Here is an 18,978-nt window from a genome sequence, read left to right as displayed (position 1 = left end):
TAGAATGCAAGCAAGTCTTCCTCGATTTCGAGGGACTGCCTATAATGATGATAATGTGTACCTAACCTGTGTTGTGCCTGTCCTGTGCAATTTTGGATTGGCTGTTTAGAAAGACAGCCCTGGGAGTGTTTGATGGGACAGTGTAGAGGGAGCTTCACTCTGTATCTAACCTATGCTGTACCTGCCCTGGGAGTGTTGGATTGGTGAATGGAGAGGGAGCTTTACTCTGGATCGAACCCGTGCTGCACCTGCCCTGGGAGTGTTTGATTGGTCACTGTAGAGGGAGCTTTACTCTGTATCGAACATGTGCTGTACCTGCCACCAGTATGCTTGCGGCCTTCTGTAAGACATCGGCACCAGAGGGACTGGTGTGCATCACCATCTCCAGCAACCAAATTTTAATTTGATTTAAGTTTATCGTCCAAAGTTTAATTGGTTTATTTTGTGTCCCCTCCTCCCTTTAATCAGAGGGATTTTTAATTACAGATTAACAACAAAATAGTTGCGCTGTACCTAGAAACTTAGAAAATAGGTGCAGGAGTAGGCCACTCGGCCCTTCTAGCCCGCACCACCATTCAATGAGTTCATGGCTGAACATGCAACTTCAGTACCCCATTCCTGCTTTCTTGCCATACCCCTTGATCCCCCTAGTAGTAAGGACTACATCTAACTCCTTTTTGAATATATTTAGTGAATTGGCCTCAACAACTTTCTGTGGTAGAGAATTCCAAAGGTTCACCACTCTCTGGGTGAAGAAGTTTCTCTTCATCTCGGTCCTAAATGGCTTACCTCTTATCCTTAGACTGTGACCCCTGGTTCTGGACTTCCCCAACATTGTGAACATTCTTCCTGCATAGAACCTGTCTAAACCCATCAGAATTTTAAACGTTTCTATGAGGTCCCCTCTCATTCTTCTGAACTCCAGTGAATACAAGCCCAGTTGATTTAGTCTTTCTTGATAGGTCAGTCCTGCCATCCGGGGAATCAGTCTGGTGAACCTTCGCTGCACTCCCTCAATAACAAGAATGTCCTTCCTCAGGTTAGGAGACCAAAACTGTACACAATACTCCAGGTGTGGCCTCACCAAGGCCCTGCACAACTGTAGCAACACCTCCCTGCCCCTGTACTCAAATCCCCTCGCTATGAAGGCCAACATGCCATTTGCTTTCTTAACCGCCTGCTGTACCTGCATGCCAACCTTCAATGACTGATGTACCATGACACCCAGGTCTCGTTGCACCTCCCCTTTTCCTAATCTGTCACCATTCAGATAATAGTCTGTCTCTCTGTTTTTACCACCAAAGTGGACAACCTCTCATTTATCCACATTATACTTCATCTGCCGTGCATTTTCCCACTCACCTAACCTATCCAAGTCGCTCTGCAGCCTCACAGCTCACACTGCCACCTAACTTAGTGTCATCCGCAAATTTGGAGATACTACATTTAATCCCCTCGTCTAAATCATTAATATACAGTGTAAACAGCTGGAGCCCCAGCACAGAACCTTGCGGTACCCCACTACTCACCACCTGCCATTCTGAAAAGTACCCATTTGCTTCCTGTCTGACAACCATTTCTCAATCCATGTCAGCACACTACCCCCAATCACATGTACTTTAACTTTGCACATTAATCTCTTGTGTGGAACCTTGTCGAAAGCCTTCTGAAAGTCCAAATATACCACATCAAATGGTTCTCCCTTGTCCACTCTACTGAAACATCCTCAAAAAATTCCAGAAGACTTGTCAAGCATCATTTCCCTTTCACAAATCCATGCTGACTTGGACCTATCATGTCACCTCTTTCCAAATGCGTTGCTATGACATCCTTAATAATTGATTCCATCATCTTACCCATGACCGATGTCCATAATTCCCTGTTTTCCCTGTTTTCTCTCTCCCTCCTTTTTTAAAAAGTAGGGTTACATTGGCTACCCTCCACTCGATAGGAACTGATCCAGAGTCTATGGAATGTTGGAAAATGACTGTCAATGCATCCGCTATTTCCAAGGCCACCTCCTTAAGTACTCTGGGATGCAGTCCATCAGGCCCTGGGGATTTATCGGCCTTCAATCCCATCATTTTCTCCAACACAATTTCCCGACTAATAAGGATTTCCATCAGTTCCTCCTCCTTACTAGACCCTCTGACCCTTCTTATATCTGGAATATTTTTAGTGTCCTCCTTAGTGAATACCGAACCAAAGTACTTGTTCAATTGGTCCGCCATTTCTTTGTTCCCCGTTATGACTTCCCCTGATTCTGACTGCAGGGGACCTACATTTGTCTTTACGAACCTTTTTCTCTTTACATATCCATAGAAACTTTTGCAATCCGTCTTAATGTTCCCTGCAAGCTTCTTCTCGTACTCCATTTTCCCTGCCCTAATCAAACCATTTGCCCTCCTCTGCTGAGTTCTAAATTTCTCCCAGTCTCCGGGTTCACTGCTATTTCTGGCCAATTTGTATGCCACTTCCTTGGCTTTAATACTATCCCTGATTTCCCTTGATAGCCACGGTTGACCCACCTTCGCTTTTTTATTTTTATGCCAGACAGGAATGTACAATTGTTGTAGTTCATCCATGCGGTCTCTAAATGTCTGCCATTGCCCATCCACAGTCAACCCCTCAAGTATCATTCGCCAATCAATCCTAGCCAATTCACGCCGCATACCTTCAAAGTTACCCTCCTTTAAGTTCTGGACCATGGTCTCTGAATTAACTGTTTCATTCTCCATCCTAATGCAGAATTCCACCATATTGTGGTCACTCTTCCCCAAGGGGCTTCGCACAATGAGATTGCTAATTAATCCTCTCTCATTACACAACACCCAGTCTAAGATGGCCTCTCCCCTAGTTGGTTCCTCGACATATTGGTCTAGAAAACCATCCCTTATGCACTCCAGGAAATCCTCCTCCACCGTATTGCTTCCAGTTTGGTTAGCCCAATCTATGTGCATATTAAAGTCACCCATTATAACTGCTGCACTCTTATTGCATGCACCCTTAATTTCTTGTTTGATGCCCTCCCCAACATCACTACTACTGTTTGGAGCTCTGTACACAACTCCCACTAACGTTTTTTGCCCTTTGGTGTTCTGCAGCTCTACCCATATAGATTCCACATCATTCAAGCTAATGTCATTCCTAACTATTGTATTAATCTCCTCTTTAACCAGCAATGCTACCCCACCTCCTTTTCCTTTTATTCTATCCTTCCTGAATGTTGAATACCCCTGGATGTTGAGTTCCCAGCCCTGATCATCCTGGAGCCACGTCTCCGTAATCCCAATCACATCATATTTGTTAACATCTATTTGCACAGTTAATTCATCCAATTTATTACGGATACTCCTTGCATTAAGACACAAAGCCTTCAGGCTTGGTTTTTTAACACCCTTTGTCCTTTTAGAATTTTGTTGTACAGTGGCCCTTTTTATTGTTTGTCTTGCGTTTCTCTGCCCTCCACTTTTTCTCATCTCCTTTCTGTTTTTTGCTTTTGTCTCCTTTTTGTTTCCGTCTGTCTCCCTCCATTGGTTCCCATTCCCCGGCCATATTAGTTTAACTCCTCCCCAACAGCACTAGCAAACCACCAGCAGACTGTCCGGTTTGTACTGGTCCCATCTCCCCCAGAACCGGTTCCAATGCCCCAGGAATTTGAATCCCTCCCTGCTGCACCACTGCTCAAGCCACGTATTCATCTGCGCTATCCTGTGATTCCTACTCTGACTAGCACGTGGTACTGGTAGCAATCCCGAGATTACTACTTTTGAGGTCCTACTTTTTAATTTAGCTCCTAGCTCCTTAAATTCGTTTCATAGGATCTCATCCCTTTTTTTACCTATGTCGTTGGTACCAATGTGCACCACTACAACTGGCTGTTCTCCCTCCCTTTTTCGAATGTCCTTCACCCGCTCCGAGACATCCTTGACCCTTCCACCAGGGAGGCAACATACCATCCTGGAGTCTCGGTTGCGGCCGCAGAAACGCCTATCTATTCCCCTAACAATTGAATCCCCTATCACGATTGCTCTCCCACTCTTTTTCCTGCCCTCCTGTGCAACAGAGCCAGCCACGGTGCCATGAACTTGGCTGCTGCTGCCCTCCCCTGATGAGTCATCTCCCTCAACAGTACTCAAAGCAGTGTATCTGTTTTGCAGGGGGATGACCACAGGGGACCCTTGCACTACCTTCTTTGCACTGCTCTTCCTGCTGGTCTTCCATTCGCTATCTGGCTGTGGACCCTTCTCCTGTGGTATGACCAACTCACTACACGTGCTACTCACGTCATTCTCAGCATCGTGGATGCTCCAGAGTGAATCCACCCTCAGCTCCAACTCCGCAACGTGGACCGACAGGAGCTGGAGATGGATACACTTCCCGCACACGTAGTCTGTCACGATATCTGCCCTGGGATTGTTTCTTGGGACAGTGCAGAGGGAGCTTTAATCTGTATCTAACCCGTACTGTATATGCCCTGGGATTCTTTAGGACAGTATAGAGGGAGTTTTACTTTGTATATAACCATGCAGTATCTGGCCCACTTCTGCTGCGATTTCTCATGGTCTGATGTACCCAGCATGCCCCGCGGGGAAGTATGTGCCGCACCCAGAGTGCAGGAGATCAGTACGCAGGTGCGGATCTTGGCTATGTTTGGAGCATGCGCGGTGCGTGTAATGGCGGGGAAGACGTGTTTTGGCCAGGCTCCTCATGAGTGTCCTTTTCAACGGGACGGAGCGCAGTAAGGGACCAGCGGGGAGCTGGGGAGGCTTCATAAACAACCGGTGCCCGCCTCAAGCCCGGAATAATAATCGGAATATCGACGGTTGCAGCTTCGGGGCTTTCTCCGGTCACAGGCCCGGCTAACGAGGGCCATCTTCGTACAGGAAGGCAGGTTCTGCGTTCAGCCATCTGGATTCAGCGAGTAGCACAGCGCATGCGCGGCCATCTTGGTGCAGGTACAAAGTGAATGATGTCATGTCTCGAAATGAACCCAGCCAGAGTCAGTACCTTCAGGGAAGGGGAACCAGTGAGTGTAGAACTGAACCCAGCCACAGTCAGTACTTCAGGGAAGGGGAACCAGTGAGTGTAGAACTGAACCCAGCCAGAGTCAGCACCTTCAGGGAAGGGGAACCAGTGAGTGTAGAACTGAACCCAGCCAGAGTCAGCACCTTCAGGGAAGGGGAACCAGTGAGTGTAGAACTGAACCCAGCCACAGTCAGTACCTTCAGGGAGGGGAACCAATGAGTGTAGAACAGAACCCAGCCACAGTCAGTACTTCAGGGACCAGTGGTTGGTGCCGCTGCCCCGCGCCCTGCCACTGATTGGCGCAGAGCAGCGCGCTGGGTTGGCTGGTGACAAGAATACATGAGAACATCAGAAATAGGAGACGTGTCGGCCCTTTGGCCCCTCGAGCCTGCCGCCATTCAATAAGATGATGGCTGCAGCATCTGGGGTGGTTCTCCTTGGAGCAGTGAAGGTGCAGGGCAGGTTTAACAGGCGCTCACAATCAGGAAGGGAACAGAGTGGTTCTGCTCACACAATCAGAGAATGGTTCCAGCACGGAAGGCCATTCGGCCCGTCGAGACCTTGCCAGCTCCCAGCTAGTCCCACTGCCCCACCCTTTCCCCCAGCCCTGCAAATGTTTTCTTTCAGATACTTATTCAACTTTTTTTAAAAAGCTGTGATTGAGTCTGCCTCCACCACCCTTTCAAGCTGTGCATTACAGATCCTAACCATTCGCTGCGTAAAGTAGATCTTTCTGATGTCACCTTTGGTTCTTTTGCCAATCACCTTAAATCCATCTCCTATGGTTCTCGACCCTTCCGCCAGGGGGAACAGTATCTCTCTACTCTGTCCAGATCCCTCATGATTTTGAACACTTCTCTGCTCCAAGGAGAACAACCCCAGCTTCTCCAGTTAATCCACGTAACTGAAGTCTCTCATCTTCTCAGTCTTTTCTGCACCCTTTCTAAGGCCATCACATTTTAATGTGCAGGGCCCAGAATTGGACACAATGCTCCAGTTGACACCGAACCAGTATTTTACAAAGGTTCTTCATAACTTCCTTGCTTTTGTACTCTGTGATGCCCAGCAACCTGTAAGCTTTTTTAACTACTTTCTCAACCTGTCCTGCCACCTTCAGTGATTTGTGCGCATATACCCGCAGGTCTCACTGTTCATGCACCCCCTTTAGGATTGTACCCTGTAGTTTATATTGTCTCTCCTCATTCATTGAATCATGCTTTTCTCATTTTATTTCTTAACTCAGGTTTACAATTTATTTTTATTTCTTCCTCCGAGCCCCTCAACTTAATGTGGCAGTCTAATGTTGGCGAGTGGTGATTGATTGCCCTGGGAACCAACAGGAAGAGAGGTCAGAGGCCAGAGGGCCAAGGGAGCAGCGTGCAACCAATCGCGGTGCTTGAGGGGTGGATCCTGAGTCGGCCTATCAGGTGAGTCTGTGTGAACCCTGTTAAACAATTTATCTTTTAAAAGTTAAATTGAGATTTCTTTTGTCAACAAAACAGTTCAACATTTGTCAGTATTTTGTTTTCCTGGAGTTCCTATTATGAGTTTCAGACACTTCAGTGCCAAATGGATCAGATGTTTAAAGGACATTCATTTCCCTCTTTCCATGATGCTGTTAGTTAAAGGGACAGAGATTGATTTCCCCGCATTATGCATTTGTAGTAGTTAAAGTAACATCCTTCCTGTTGGTAGTGAGTCACATTCTGTGCTGGGTGAGATGGCTCGTGGCATTAGCCTTTAAAATACGCATTCTCTTGTTCAAATCTCTCCAGGGTCTCACCCTTCCCTATCTCTGTAACCTCCTCCAGCCCACCAACCCTCTTAATAGTTTGTTTTCTTTGGAACAGAGGAGGCTGAGGGAAGACCTTAATGAGGTGTATAAAATTATGAGGGGCCTAGATAGAGTGGATAGGAAGGACCTATTTCCCTTCGCAGAGGGGTCAGCAACCAGCAGAACTTTTTAGCCAGTACGTAGCAAGCCCAACAAGGGAGGGGGAAGTTCTGGACTTAGTATTAGGGACTGAAGCTGGGCAGGTGGAAGGGGTATCGATGGGACAGCATTTTGGTGCTAGTGATCGTAATTCAGTTAGATTTAGGGTAGTTATGGAAAAGGACAAAGATAGACCAGGAATAAAAGTTCTCAATTGGGGAAAAGCCAATTTTACTAAGCTGAGATTCTCATTGAATGGCAAAGGAGGCTCGAGGGGCCGAATGGCATACTCCTGCTCTGAAATCTTATGTTCTTATGTTGAAGTTAAATCAGTCTCAGAGCAGTGGGAGGCATTCAAGGAAGAGATAATTAGGGATCAGAGGAAGTATGTTACCTTAAAGAAAAAGGGTGGGACTATTAAATCTAGAACCCCCTGGATATCAACATAAGAAATAGGAGCAGGAGTGGGCCATAAGGTCCCTCGAGCCTGCTCTGCCATTCAATAAGATCATGGCTGATCATTGCCCTCAATTCCACTTTCCTGCCTGATCTCCATATCCCTTGATTCACCTAGAGTCAAAAAATCTCTCTATCTCAACCTTGAATAGACTGAGCATCCATAGCCCTCTGGGGAAGAGAATGCCAAAGATTCACAACCCTCTGAGTGAAGAAATTCCTCCTCATCCCTGTCTTAAATGGCCTACCCATTATCCTGAGACTGTGCCTCCTAGTTCTAGACAGTCCAGTCAGGGGAATCAACCTGTCAGCATCTAACCTGTCAGTCCCCTTCAGAACCTTGTATGTTTCAATGAGATCACCTCTCATTATTCTAAACTCGAGAGTGTATAGGCCCATTCTACACACTATCCCATCATCAGACAGCCTTCTCATCCCAGGAATCAATCTTGTGAACCTTTGTTGCACCGTCTCCAAGGCAAGTGTTTCCGTCCTTAGATAAGGAGAACAAAACTGTGCCCAGTACTCCAGGTGTGGTCTCACCAAGGCCCTGTACAATTGCAGCAAGACCTCCTTACTCTTCTACTCCAACCCCCTTGCAATAAAGGACAATCCATTTGCCTGCCTTATTGCTTGCGTACCTGCATGCTCACTTTCTGTGGGTCTTGTCTGTCCGAGGACACCCCAAATCTCTCTGAACACCGACATTTAAAAGTTTCTTATCATTTAAAAGATATTCTGTTTTTTATTCTTCCTACCAAAGTGAAAAACCTCACATTTCCCTACATTATACTCCATCTGCCACCTTACTGCCCACTCACATAGTCTATATATATATATATATATATATATATATATCTTGCAGACTCTTGTGTTCTCATAGCTTACTGTCCCACCTAGTTTTGTATCATCAGCAAATTTGGATACATTACACTCGGTCCCTTCATCTAGGTCATTAATCATAAAATCATCGAAATTTACAGCATGGCAGGAGACCATTTCAGCCCACCGTGTCCGTGCCGGCCGACAAACAGCTATCCAGCCAAATCCCACTCTCCAGCTCTTGGTCCGTAGCCCTGTAGGTGATGGCACTTTAAGTGCACATCCAAGTATTTTTTAAATGTGGTGAGGGTTTCAGCCTCTACCACCCTTTCAGGCAGTGAGTTGCAGACCCCCACAAACCTCTGGGTGAAGAAATTTCCCTTCGTATCTCCTCTAAACCAATTACTTTAAATCTGTGCCCCCTGGTTGTTGACCACTCTGCCACGGGAAACAGGTCCTTCCTATCCACTCTATCCAGGCCCCTCATAATTTAATACACTTTCATCAGGTCTCCCCTTAGTGTCCTCTGTTCCAAAGAAAATAGACTCTGCATCTCCAATCTTTCCTCATAGCCAAAATTTTCCAGTCCAGGCAACATTCTTGTCAATCTCCTCTGCACCCTTTTCAGTACAATCACATCTTTCCTGTAATGTGACCAGAACTACACACAGTATTCCAACTGCGGCCTAACTAGTTCAAGCATAACCTCCTAGCTCTTGTATTCCATGCCTCGACTAATAAAGGTAAGTATTCCATTTGCCTCCTTTACCACCTTATCTACCTGGCCTGCCACCTTCAGGGATCTGTGGACCTGCACTCCAAGGTCCCTTTGTTCCTCTACAATTTTCAGTGTTGTAGCCTTTAATGTGTAATCCCTTGCCTTGTTAGACCTCCCCAAATGCATTACCTCACACTTATCCGGATTAAATTGCATTTGCCACTTTTCTGCCCCCTGACCAGTACATTTATAGCTTCCTGCAGTGTGCAGTTTTCTTCTTAATTCTCAACCACACAGCCTATTTTAGTGTCACCTGCAAACTTCTTAATCATACCCCCAACATTGAAGTCCAAGTCATTGATATATACCACAAAAAACAAGGGACCCAGCACTGAGCCCTGCAGAACCCCACTGGAAACAGCCTTCCAGTCACAAAAAAACGCTGAATGGCCGACTTCTGCACCTATTTTCTATGTTTCTATGACCCAACTTTCACAGCTCTCTGAGGCAGCAAATTCCATAGATTTACAACCCTTTGAGAGAAGACATTCCTCCTCATCTCAGTTTTAAATGGGTGGCCCCTTATTCTAAGATTATGCCCTCTAGTTCGAGTCTCCCCCATCAATGGAAACATCCTCTCTGCCTCCACCTTTTCAAGCCCCCTCATAATCTTATACATTTCGATAAGATCACCTCTCATTCTTCTGAATTCCAATGGGCAGAGGTCCAAACTACTCAACCTTTCCTCATAAGTCATCCCCCTCATCCCCGAAACCTTCTCTGAACTGCCTCCAAAGCAAGTATATCCTTTCATAAACATGGATCAGGAAGGCCAAGATTCCATTCGCCTTCCTGATCACTTGCTGCACCTGCATACTATCCTTTTGTGTTTCATACACAAGTACCCCCAGGTCCCGCTGTACTGCAGCACTTTGCAATCTTTCTCCATTTAAATAATAACTTGCTCTTTGATTTTTCTCTGCCAAAGTGCATGACCTCACACTTTCTAATATTATACTCTATCTGCCAATTTGTTTCCCATTCACTTAGCCTGTCTATGTCCTTTTGCAGATTTTATGTGTCCTCCCATCCTTTGTATCGTCAGCAAACTTGGCAACATTACACTCAGTCCCTTCTTCCAAGTTCTTTAATATAGAATGTAAATAGTTGGGGTCCCAGCACTGATCCCTGCAGCACCCCACTAGTTATTGGTTGCCAACCAGAGAATGAACCATTTATCCCGACTCTCTGTTTTCTGTTAGTTAGCCAATCCTCTATCAATGCTGATATATTACCCCCAACCCCATGAACTTTTATCTTGTGCAGTAACCTTTTACGTGGCACCTTGTCAAATGCCTTCTGGAAGTCCAAATACACCACACTCACTGGTTCCCCTTCATCCACCCTGTTTGTTACATCCTCAAAGAATTCCAGCAAATTTGTCAAACATGCCTTCCCCTTCATAAACCCATGCTGACTCTGCCTCACCGAATTTTGCTTTTCCAAATATCCTGCTACTGCTTCTTTAATAATGTACTCCAACATTTTCCCAACCACAGATGTTCGGCTAACTGGTCTATAGTTTCCTGCTTTTTGGCTGCCTCCTTTTTTAAATAAGGACGTTACTTTTGCAGTTTTCCAATCGCTGGGACCTCCCCAGAATCCAGGGAATTTTGGTAAATTACAACCAATGCATCCACTGTCCCTGCTGCTGCTTCTCTTAAGACCCGAGGATGCAAGCCATCAGGTCCAGGGGATTTATCTGCCTTTAGTCCCATTATCTTACTGAGTACCACCTTCTTAGTGATTGTGTTAAGTTCCTCCCCCCTGTAGCCCCTTGACTGTTGGGATATTGTTAGTGTCCTCGACCGTAAAGACTGATAGAAAATATTTGTTCAGAGTTTCTGCCATCTTCATGTTCCCCATTACTAATTCCCTGATCTCGTCCTCTAAGGGACCAACATTTACTTTAGCCACTCTTTTCCTTTTTATATACCTGTAGAAACTCTTGCTATCTGTTTTTATATTTTGTGCTAGTTTACTTTCATAGTCTATTTTCCCTTTCTTAATCATTTTTTTTGTCATTCTTTGCTGGCTTTTAAAAGCTTCATAGTCTTCTGTCCTCCCCCTAGTTTTGGCCACTTTGTATGCCCTTGTTTTTAGTTGGATACCGTCCTTTATTTCTTTAGTTAGCCACGGATGGCTATCTTTTGTTTTACACCCTTTCCTCCTCACTGGAATATATTTTTCTTGAGAGTTGTGCAATATCCCCTGAAATGTACACCACTGTTCATCAACCGTCCGACACTTTAATCTATTTTCCCAGTCCACTTTACCCAACTCTGCCCTCATATCTACATAGTCTCCTTTATTTAAGATTAGTATGCTGGTTGGAGATCCAACTTTCTCACCCCATCTGAATTTCAAATTCAGATCATGCTATGATCACTCATTCCAAGGGATCCTTTACTAGGAGATTGTTTATTAATCCTGTCTCATTACACAGGACCAGATCAAAGATAGTCTTCCCCCTGGTTGGTTCCGTTACATACTGCTGAAGGAACCCGTCCCTTATGCACTCTATGAATTCATCCTCAAGGCTATCCTGACCAATTTGATTTGTCCAATCAATATGGAGGTTAAAATCACCCATGATTATTGCTGTTCCCTTTTTACAAGCCCCCACTATTTCCTGGTTTATACTCCGACCAACACAGTTGCTACTGTTAGGGGGCCTATAGACTACACCCACCAGTGACTTTTTCCGCTTATTGTTCCTTATCTCCACCCAAACTGTTTCAACATCCTGATCATTTGAGCCAATGTCGTTTCTTACTATTGCAGTGATTCCATCGTTTATCAATAGAGCTACTCCACCTCCTTTTCCTTTCTGTCTGTCCTTCTGGATTGTCCAATACTGCTGGATATTTAATTCCCAGTCCTGGTCACCTTGCAACCACGTCTCTGTAATGGCTGTCAGATCATACCCATTTGTATCTATTTGTGCCGTCAACTCATCTATTTTGTTACAAATGCTACGTGCATTTAGACAAAGTGCCTTTAAGTTTGTTTTTTTACACTTTTTTTCCTGCTTGTTTCCTCTCTCCTTCAAACTCACTTTCTTTATTTTTGCTTTCTAATTACAGCTTTACTCCCCTCCCTATGAGTCTATTTCCAGGTTCCCATCCCTCTGCCAAGCTAGTTTAAACTCTCCCCAACAGCACTCGCAAACACTCCACGAGGATAATGGTCCCGGTTCTGTTGAGGTGCAACCCGCCTGGTTTGTCCATTCAGGTTTGTTCCACCTCCCCCAGAAGCGGTCCCAGTGCCTCAGGAAACTAACGTCCTCCCGCCTGCACCATCTCTGCAGCCAGGCATTCATCTGCTCTATCCTCCTAATTCTGTAGTCACTAGCTCGTGACATCGGGAGTAATCCGGAGATTGCTACCTTTTTGAGGTCCTGCTTTTTAATCTCTCTCCTAGCTCCCTAAACTCTGCCTGCTGGAGAGGGGAGGGAGTGGAAACAGTGAGTGTGGAATTGAACACAGCCAGAGTTAGCGCCTTAAGGGACGGGGCAGATGGGAGGGAGGGAAACCACTGAGTGTACAACTGAACCCAGGCAGAGTCAGTACCTTCAGGGGAGGAGATGGAGGGGAACCAGTGAGTGTAGAACTGGACCCAGGCAGAATCAGTACCTTCAGGGGAGGAGATGGAGGGGAACCAGTGAGTGTAGAACTGGACCCAGCCAGAGTCAGCTCCTTTAGGAGAGGGAGGGAAACCGGTGAGTGTCGAACTCAACCCGGCCAGTGTCAGCATCTTGAAGGGATGAGAGGGGAACCAGTGAGTGGAGAACTGAACCCAGCCAGAGTCAGCACCTTCAGGGGATGAGAGGGGAACCAGTGAGTGCAGAACTGAAACCAGACAGATTCAGCATCTTCAGAGGAGGAAAGGGGAAAGGAGAGGCAGTTGAGAGAAGATTGATTCCGGAGATGAGAGGGTTGACTTATAAGGAAATATTGAGTCGGGATAAATGGTTCATTCTCAGTTTGGCAATCAGTAACTAGTGGGTTGCCACAGGGTTCAGTGCTGGGACCCCAACTATTTACAATCTATATTAACGACTTGGACGAAGAGACCGAGTGTAGTGTAGCCAAGTTTGCTGATGATACAAAATGCAATGTGTGAGGAGGACACACAAAATCTGCAAAACGACATTGACAGGCTAAGTGATTTGGCAAAAACTTGGAGTATAATGTTGGAAAGTGTGAGGTCATGCACTTTGGCAGAAAAAAAAATCACAGAGCAAGTTATTATTTAAATGGAGAAAGATTGCTAAGTGCTACTGTACAGCAGGACCTGGGGGTACTTGTGCATGAAACACAAACGATCAGTATGCAGATACAGCAAGTTATCAGGAAGGCCAATGGAATCTTGGCCTTTATTACGAAGGGGATGGAGTGTAAAAGCTGGGAAGTCTTGCTACAGTTGTACAGGGTATTGGTGAGGCCACACTTGGAATACTGCGTGCAGTTTTGGTTTCCATATTTACAAAAGGATATGCTTGCTTTGGAGGTAATTCAGAGAAGGTTCACAAAGTTGAGGGGGTTGACTTATGAGGAAAGGTTGAATATGTTGGGCCTCTTCTCATTGGAATTCAGAAGATAGAAAAGTGATATTATCGAAACATATCAGATTATGAGGAGGCTTGACAAGGTGGATGCAGAGAGGATGTTTCACTGATGGGGGAGACTAGAACTAGAGGGCATCATCTTAGAATAAGGGGCCTCCATTTAAAACTGAGATGAGGAGAAATTTCTTCTCTGAGGGTTTTGGATGTGTGGAATTCACTGCCTCAGAGAGTTGTGGAAGCTGGGACATTGCATAAGTTAATTCAGAAATAGATACTTTCTTAAACGATAAGGGGTTATGGGGAGCGGGCAGGGAAGGGGACCTGAGTCTATGATCGGATCAGCCATGATCGTATTAAATGGCAGAACAGGTTCGATGGGCTGCATGGCCGACTGCTGCTCCTATATCGTGTGTTAACCAGTGAGTGCAGAACTGAAACCAGACAGAGTCAGCATCTTCAGGGGAGGAGAGGGGAGCCAGTGAGTGTGGAACTGAACCCAGCTAGAGTCAGCACCTTCAGGGGAGGGGAACCAGTGAGTGTAGAACTGAACCCAGCCAGAGTCAGTACCTTCAGGGGAGGGGAACCAGTGAGTGCAGAACTGAACTCAGCCAGAGTCAGTACCTTCAGGGGAGGGGAACCAGTGAGTGTAGAACTGAACCCAGCCAGAGTCAGTACCTTCAGGGGAGGGGAACCAGTGAGTGCAGAACTGAACCCAGCCAGAGTCAGTACCTTCAGGGGAGGGGAACCAGTGAGTGTACAAGTGAACCCAGCCAGAGTCAGTACCTTCAGGGGAGGGGAACCAGTGAGTGTGGAACTGAACCCAGCCAGAGTCAGCACCTTCAGGGGAGGGGAACCAGTGAGTGTAGAACTGAACCCAGCCAGAGTCAGTACCTTCAGGGGAGGGGAACCAGTGAGTGCAGAACTGAACCCAGCCAGAGTCAGTACCTTCAGGGGAGGGGAACCAGTGAGTGTACAAGTGAACCCAGCCAGAGTCAGTACCTTCAGGGGAGGGGAACCAGTGAGTGTACAAGTGAACCCAGCCAGAGTCCTGGCCTGCTTTGGACTGAGCACAAGAGAAGCAGTAGCGGGCGGAGCTACAGCCATGCGCCAAAAAGACTGTTGGCAGCTGCCCGTGTGTGCAGTGGAGTCTGCGTGTGTACACAGTAGCTCCTGGCCCTCCCAGCGCGTCGTGGCTCCGGGCGACCCTATTCCTGGCCGAAGGAACGACGCGATGTTCGCTGCCCCTAGCCCGGGCCGAGTGGTCTGCCTGCCTCGCCTTGCCATTGCATAAACTTGGGCCTCGCCTCGCCTCCCCTCACCGTCCTTCACCTCTCCGCTGCCTGACCTCGGGCCTCGCCTCGCCGCCACTGCTCTTACCTCGAGGCCTCCCTACCGGCCCGCCCAAACACCAGCTCCGCGATGGGGCAGCCCGACCACCTCTTCCCCGGCGACGCGCCCCGCCCAAACTCTTCCCCGGCGGCGGGTCCCGCCCGAACTCTTCCCCGACAGCGGAGCGCTGCCCAAACTCTTCCCCAGCGGCGGAGCGCTGCCCAAACTCTTCCCCGGCGGCGCGCCTCGCTTTAACTCTTCAACCTTGAAAATGTAATGAGGCAGGCAGGGCTGTGTGTGCTGCTGGAGGGCTCGCAGTGCTCCGGAACGGAGAGGTGCTGCAGTCGGTGAGGTAGGAACTTTAAATTTTTTATTTATTGATTGATTTTTAATTTCTTTTTAAATTGCATTTATTATTGATGATGGTTCTTTATTTTTAAAAGTGAAGTGTTTAATGCTTTGGAAAATCCTCGAACTTCCCTTCCCTCCACAACCCCTCCCCCGCCCGCCATCTCTGGCTACCAGCACCTGATTTCTAAAGTGTCCACAAGGTTTTTCTGAGCGTGCAAAAGTGGGCACTGACTCAGGCCTAAGTTAGTTTGGAGTAACTTTCCGCTGTCGAAACTTCCTCAACTGGCCAAAACGGGCGTAAGTGGCTGGAAAAAGAAACTGAACTAACTGACTGAAAGTGGAACAAACTAAACGTGGAGAATTGTGATTTATTGGATACTCCAAAACAATAGAAGCAACTCCTGTCGAAACCTGGCCCCTCGATGTGTCTATCCTGAATTTGTGTCTTGTACTGACAGTGATGAGTTTTGTTATCTCCTTTTACAGCGTATTAGAAGGGGAGATTTTCAGACAGGAAACACAAACATAAAAATCGCGTCAAGATCTGACGGAGTCAATCGATTCATCAGGACCTGAATATCATCGGCCTTTGAAAGTGGAAGGAGAAATGTTTGTCTGTCCTGCCTGAGAGAAAATATTGCAAATATCAGTGTGACCCGAGTGAGTGTTCCAGTGCACTGCCTGTGGAAAGAGCTTTAACCAGTTACACAGCCTGAAGAAACATCGCACCATTCAACAGCGCGGAGAAACTGTCAACGTGTCGTGTGTGTGGGCGAGGCTTCAACTGATCATCCAACCATGGACAGTCACAAGGATACCTGCACCATGGAGAAACCGTGGAAATGTGGGGACTGTGGGAAGGGATTCAGATCGCCATCAGAACTGGAAACTCATCGACGCTTTCACACTGGGGAGAGGCCGTTCACCTGCTCTACGTGTGGGAAAGGATTCACTCAGTCATCCGACCTTGTAGTTCACCAGCGAGTTCACACTGGGGAGAGGCCGTTCACCTGCTCCGTGTGTGGGAAGGGATTCACTCAGTCATCCACCCTGCTGACACACAAGCGAGTTCACACTGGGGAGAGGCCGTTCACCTGCTCTACATGTGGGAAGGGATTCACTCAGTCATCCCACCTGCTGACACACCAGCGAGTTCACACTGGCGAGAGGCCGTTCACGTGCTCTGAGTGTGGGAAGAGATTCACTCGGTCATCCACCCTGCTGGAACATCAGCGAGTTCACACGGGGGAGAGGCTGTTCACCTGCTCTGAGTGTGGGAAGGGATTCACTCGGTCATCCAACCTGCTGGAACACCAGCGAGTTTACACGGGGGAGAGGCCGTTCACCTGCTCTGAGTGTGGGAAGGGATTCACTCGATCATCCACCCTGCTGGAACACCAGCGAGTTCACACTGGGGAGAGGCCGTTCACCTGCTCTGAGTGTGGGAAGGGATTCACTCAGTCATCCCACCTGCAGTCACACCAGCGAATTCACACTGGGAAGAGGCCGTTCACCTGCTCTGAGTGTGGGAAGGGATTCACTCAGTTATCCACCCTGCTGAGACACCAGCGAGTTCACAACTGACTGCAGGGGCAGAAGTCTGCTGTTAATCACATCCTGACTGAACTATGTTCATTCTGACAATTGGGGATTGTTTCTGCTGATAACTCCTGTAACTGGACTGGAGTTTAATATAGACAAATAAATAAATAAATGGAGGGATGAAATCCCACCTCTGGGGGGATGCAGGAGGCAGGAGGCTGATGTCCAGGTCACCTGGTCGGAGACACAGGCGTCGTCGTGTGTAACCCGGTTTCAAATGACTGAAAATGATGCGAATAAAACACACCAACTATTTTCTAGTTAGATTAGGGTACAGTATTCAATTCCTCAATAAAAAAACATTTTAAAGAAAAGAATTCTTGAACGTTCTTCCACGTTGGTTAGAAGTTTTTTCAGAAGTTTTGAAAGTTTTTTGTGGAGTTTTTAAAAAGTTTTCCCAAGTTATTTATAAGTTTCCCAAGTTGATTTAAAGTTTAAAATGAAAATCAGTACTAAGCTACCTCCCTTGGTAGTATCCATGGGCGCTGCCAGCCCTCTGCAGCTGCACAAAGCCCTGGCTAGACCACACCTGAGGCCTGGTCGTCTCCGAAGGGGGCCCGAGTGCCTGGACACCATATACAGTTCCATGGTTAGAATCCCCGTGTACAGTCCCAGGGTTAGAATCCCCATGTACAGTCCCAGGGTTTGAATCCCCATGTACTCTCCCAGGGTTTGAATCCCCATGTACTCTCCCAGGGTTAGGATCCCCATGTACTCTCCCAGGGTTAGAATCCCCATGTGCAGTCCCAGGGCTAGAATCCCCATGTGCAGTCCCAGGGCTAGAATTCCCATGTGCAGTGCCAGAGTTAGAAACCCTCTGTGCAGTGCTAATGTTAGAATCCCCATGTACAGTCCCAGGGTTTGAATCCCCATGTACTCTCCCCCAGGTTTAGAATCCCCATGTACTCTTCCCCCAGGGTTAGAATGCTCACATACTCTCCCAGGGTTAGAAACGTAAAGTCCCAGGGTTGGAATTGCAATGTACAGTCGCAGACTTGGAATCCTGTGACTGTGCACAGTCGAAGAGAAAAACTGAGGCCTTGAATCTGAGTTGGGGAAAAAAAATCAAGAGAAACATAATTCAATTTCTATACTAAACTATTTGAAATCAAATCAAATGAATTGTTGCAACGAACAATTTACTTTCATGTCAAATAGGAAACAACTGATGTGGGGGGAGTGCAGGACTGTTTGCGCCCGGTTACACAGCATATCCCTGGTTCTCCACTCCAAATGCGCTTATTTCGGTTTGCAGTCTCATTGACACATCCAACTGACTGGATGGACCTTGCCCTTTAAACCCCCTCAGAGAAATATCAGCATTTGATGTTTAGTTTGCCAAATCTTTATAAAAAACTGGTTAGGCCTCAGCTGGAGAATTGTGTTCAAGTTTGGGCTCCAAACTTTCGGAATGATGCCAAGCTTTTAGAGAAGGAACGGTGCCAGGGATGTGGGACTTCCGTGATGTGGAGAGCCTGGTGAAGTTTTCTCCAGAGAGCAGGAAAGGGTAAAAGGAGATTTGATGGAGATGTACAAAATTATGAATGATTTAGAAGAAAGAGTAAATATGGAAGGTCTTTCCAGTGGCATTAGGGTAGGTAACCAGAGGAGTCAGACTTCCGATGATTGGCAAAATGACGAGAGCTGAGATGTGGGATCATTTGTTACCCAGCAAATTGTTACGATCCAGAATGCACTGTCTGAAAGGGTGGTGGAAGCAGATTCAATAGTAACTTTTAAAAGGGAATTGGATAAATACTTGCCGGGGAAAATATACTGAGCTATGGGTAAAGAGCAGAGCAGTGAGACTCATTGAACAGCTCCACCAAAGAGCTGGCACAGACACGATGGGCCGCATGGCCTTCTGTGCTGTACCACTCCCTGACAATGGCAAATGATTATACCCAGAGTGCTCCACCTGGGGGAATACACCCTATCTCCATCAGCAGGGAGGCAACGCGTGGGAAGGGCTGGTTCCCAGAGAGCACCTCCCTGTGCAGAGAGGTTCCCGGGGACTGAGCGGAGCGAGCACGGCGCCGGGCAACACAGAGTGCGGCCCTCAGGCCCCGGGCAACACCGAGTGTGGCTCTCAGGCCCCGGACAACACCG

At 47.1% G+C, this 18,978-nt stretch overlaps 1 protein-coding gene across 2 annotated transcripts; it reads left to right on the top strand.

The window, feature by feature from the left end:
• Positions 1 to 4,676: 4,676 nt before the first annotated feature.
• Positions 4,677 to 17,154, top strand: LOC139235301 (zinc finger protein 154-like). Of its 2 annotated transcripts, none has more exons than XM_070866448.1 (3): positions 4,677 to 4,958; positions 6,304 to 6,455; positions 15,754 to 17,154. In XM_070866448.1, the coding sequence occupies exon 3, from the start codon at positions 16,066 to 16,068 to the stop codon at positions 16,849 to 16,851; it is 786 nt and encodes a 261-aa protein (XP_070722549.1). In that variant the 5' UTR covers positions 4,677 to 4,958; positions 6,304 to 6,455; positions 15,754 to 16,065; the 3' UTR covers positions 16,852 to 17,154. The 2 variants fall into 2 exon arrangements, with proteins under 2 accessions (XP_070722549.1, XP_070722548.1); XM_070866447.1 differs by having other exon boundaries at positions 6,272 to 6,455.
• The last annotated feature ends 1,824 nt before the right edge of the window (positions 17,155 to 18,978 follow it).

Source organism: Pristiophorus japonicus, chromosome 23 (assembly GCF_044704955.1).
Source record: "Pristiophorus japonicus isolate sPriJap1 chromosome 23, sPriJap1.hap1, whole genome shotgun sequence".
Taxonomy (NCBI): domain Eukaryota; kingdom Metazoa; phylum Chordata; class Chondrichthyes; family Pristiophoridae; genus Pristiophorus; species Pristiophorus japonicus.
The sequence above is the reverse complement of the archived record's forward strand: the minus strand, read 5'-3'. Positions and strand labels throughout refer to the sequence as shown.

Excerpts from the sequence above, each read along its gene's own strand:
- LOC139235301 (XM_070866448.1), top strand. The coding sequence starts at position 16,066 with ATGGACAGTCACAAGGATACCTGCACCATGGAGAAACCGTGGAAATGT.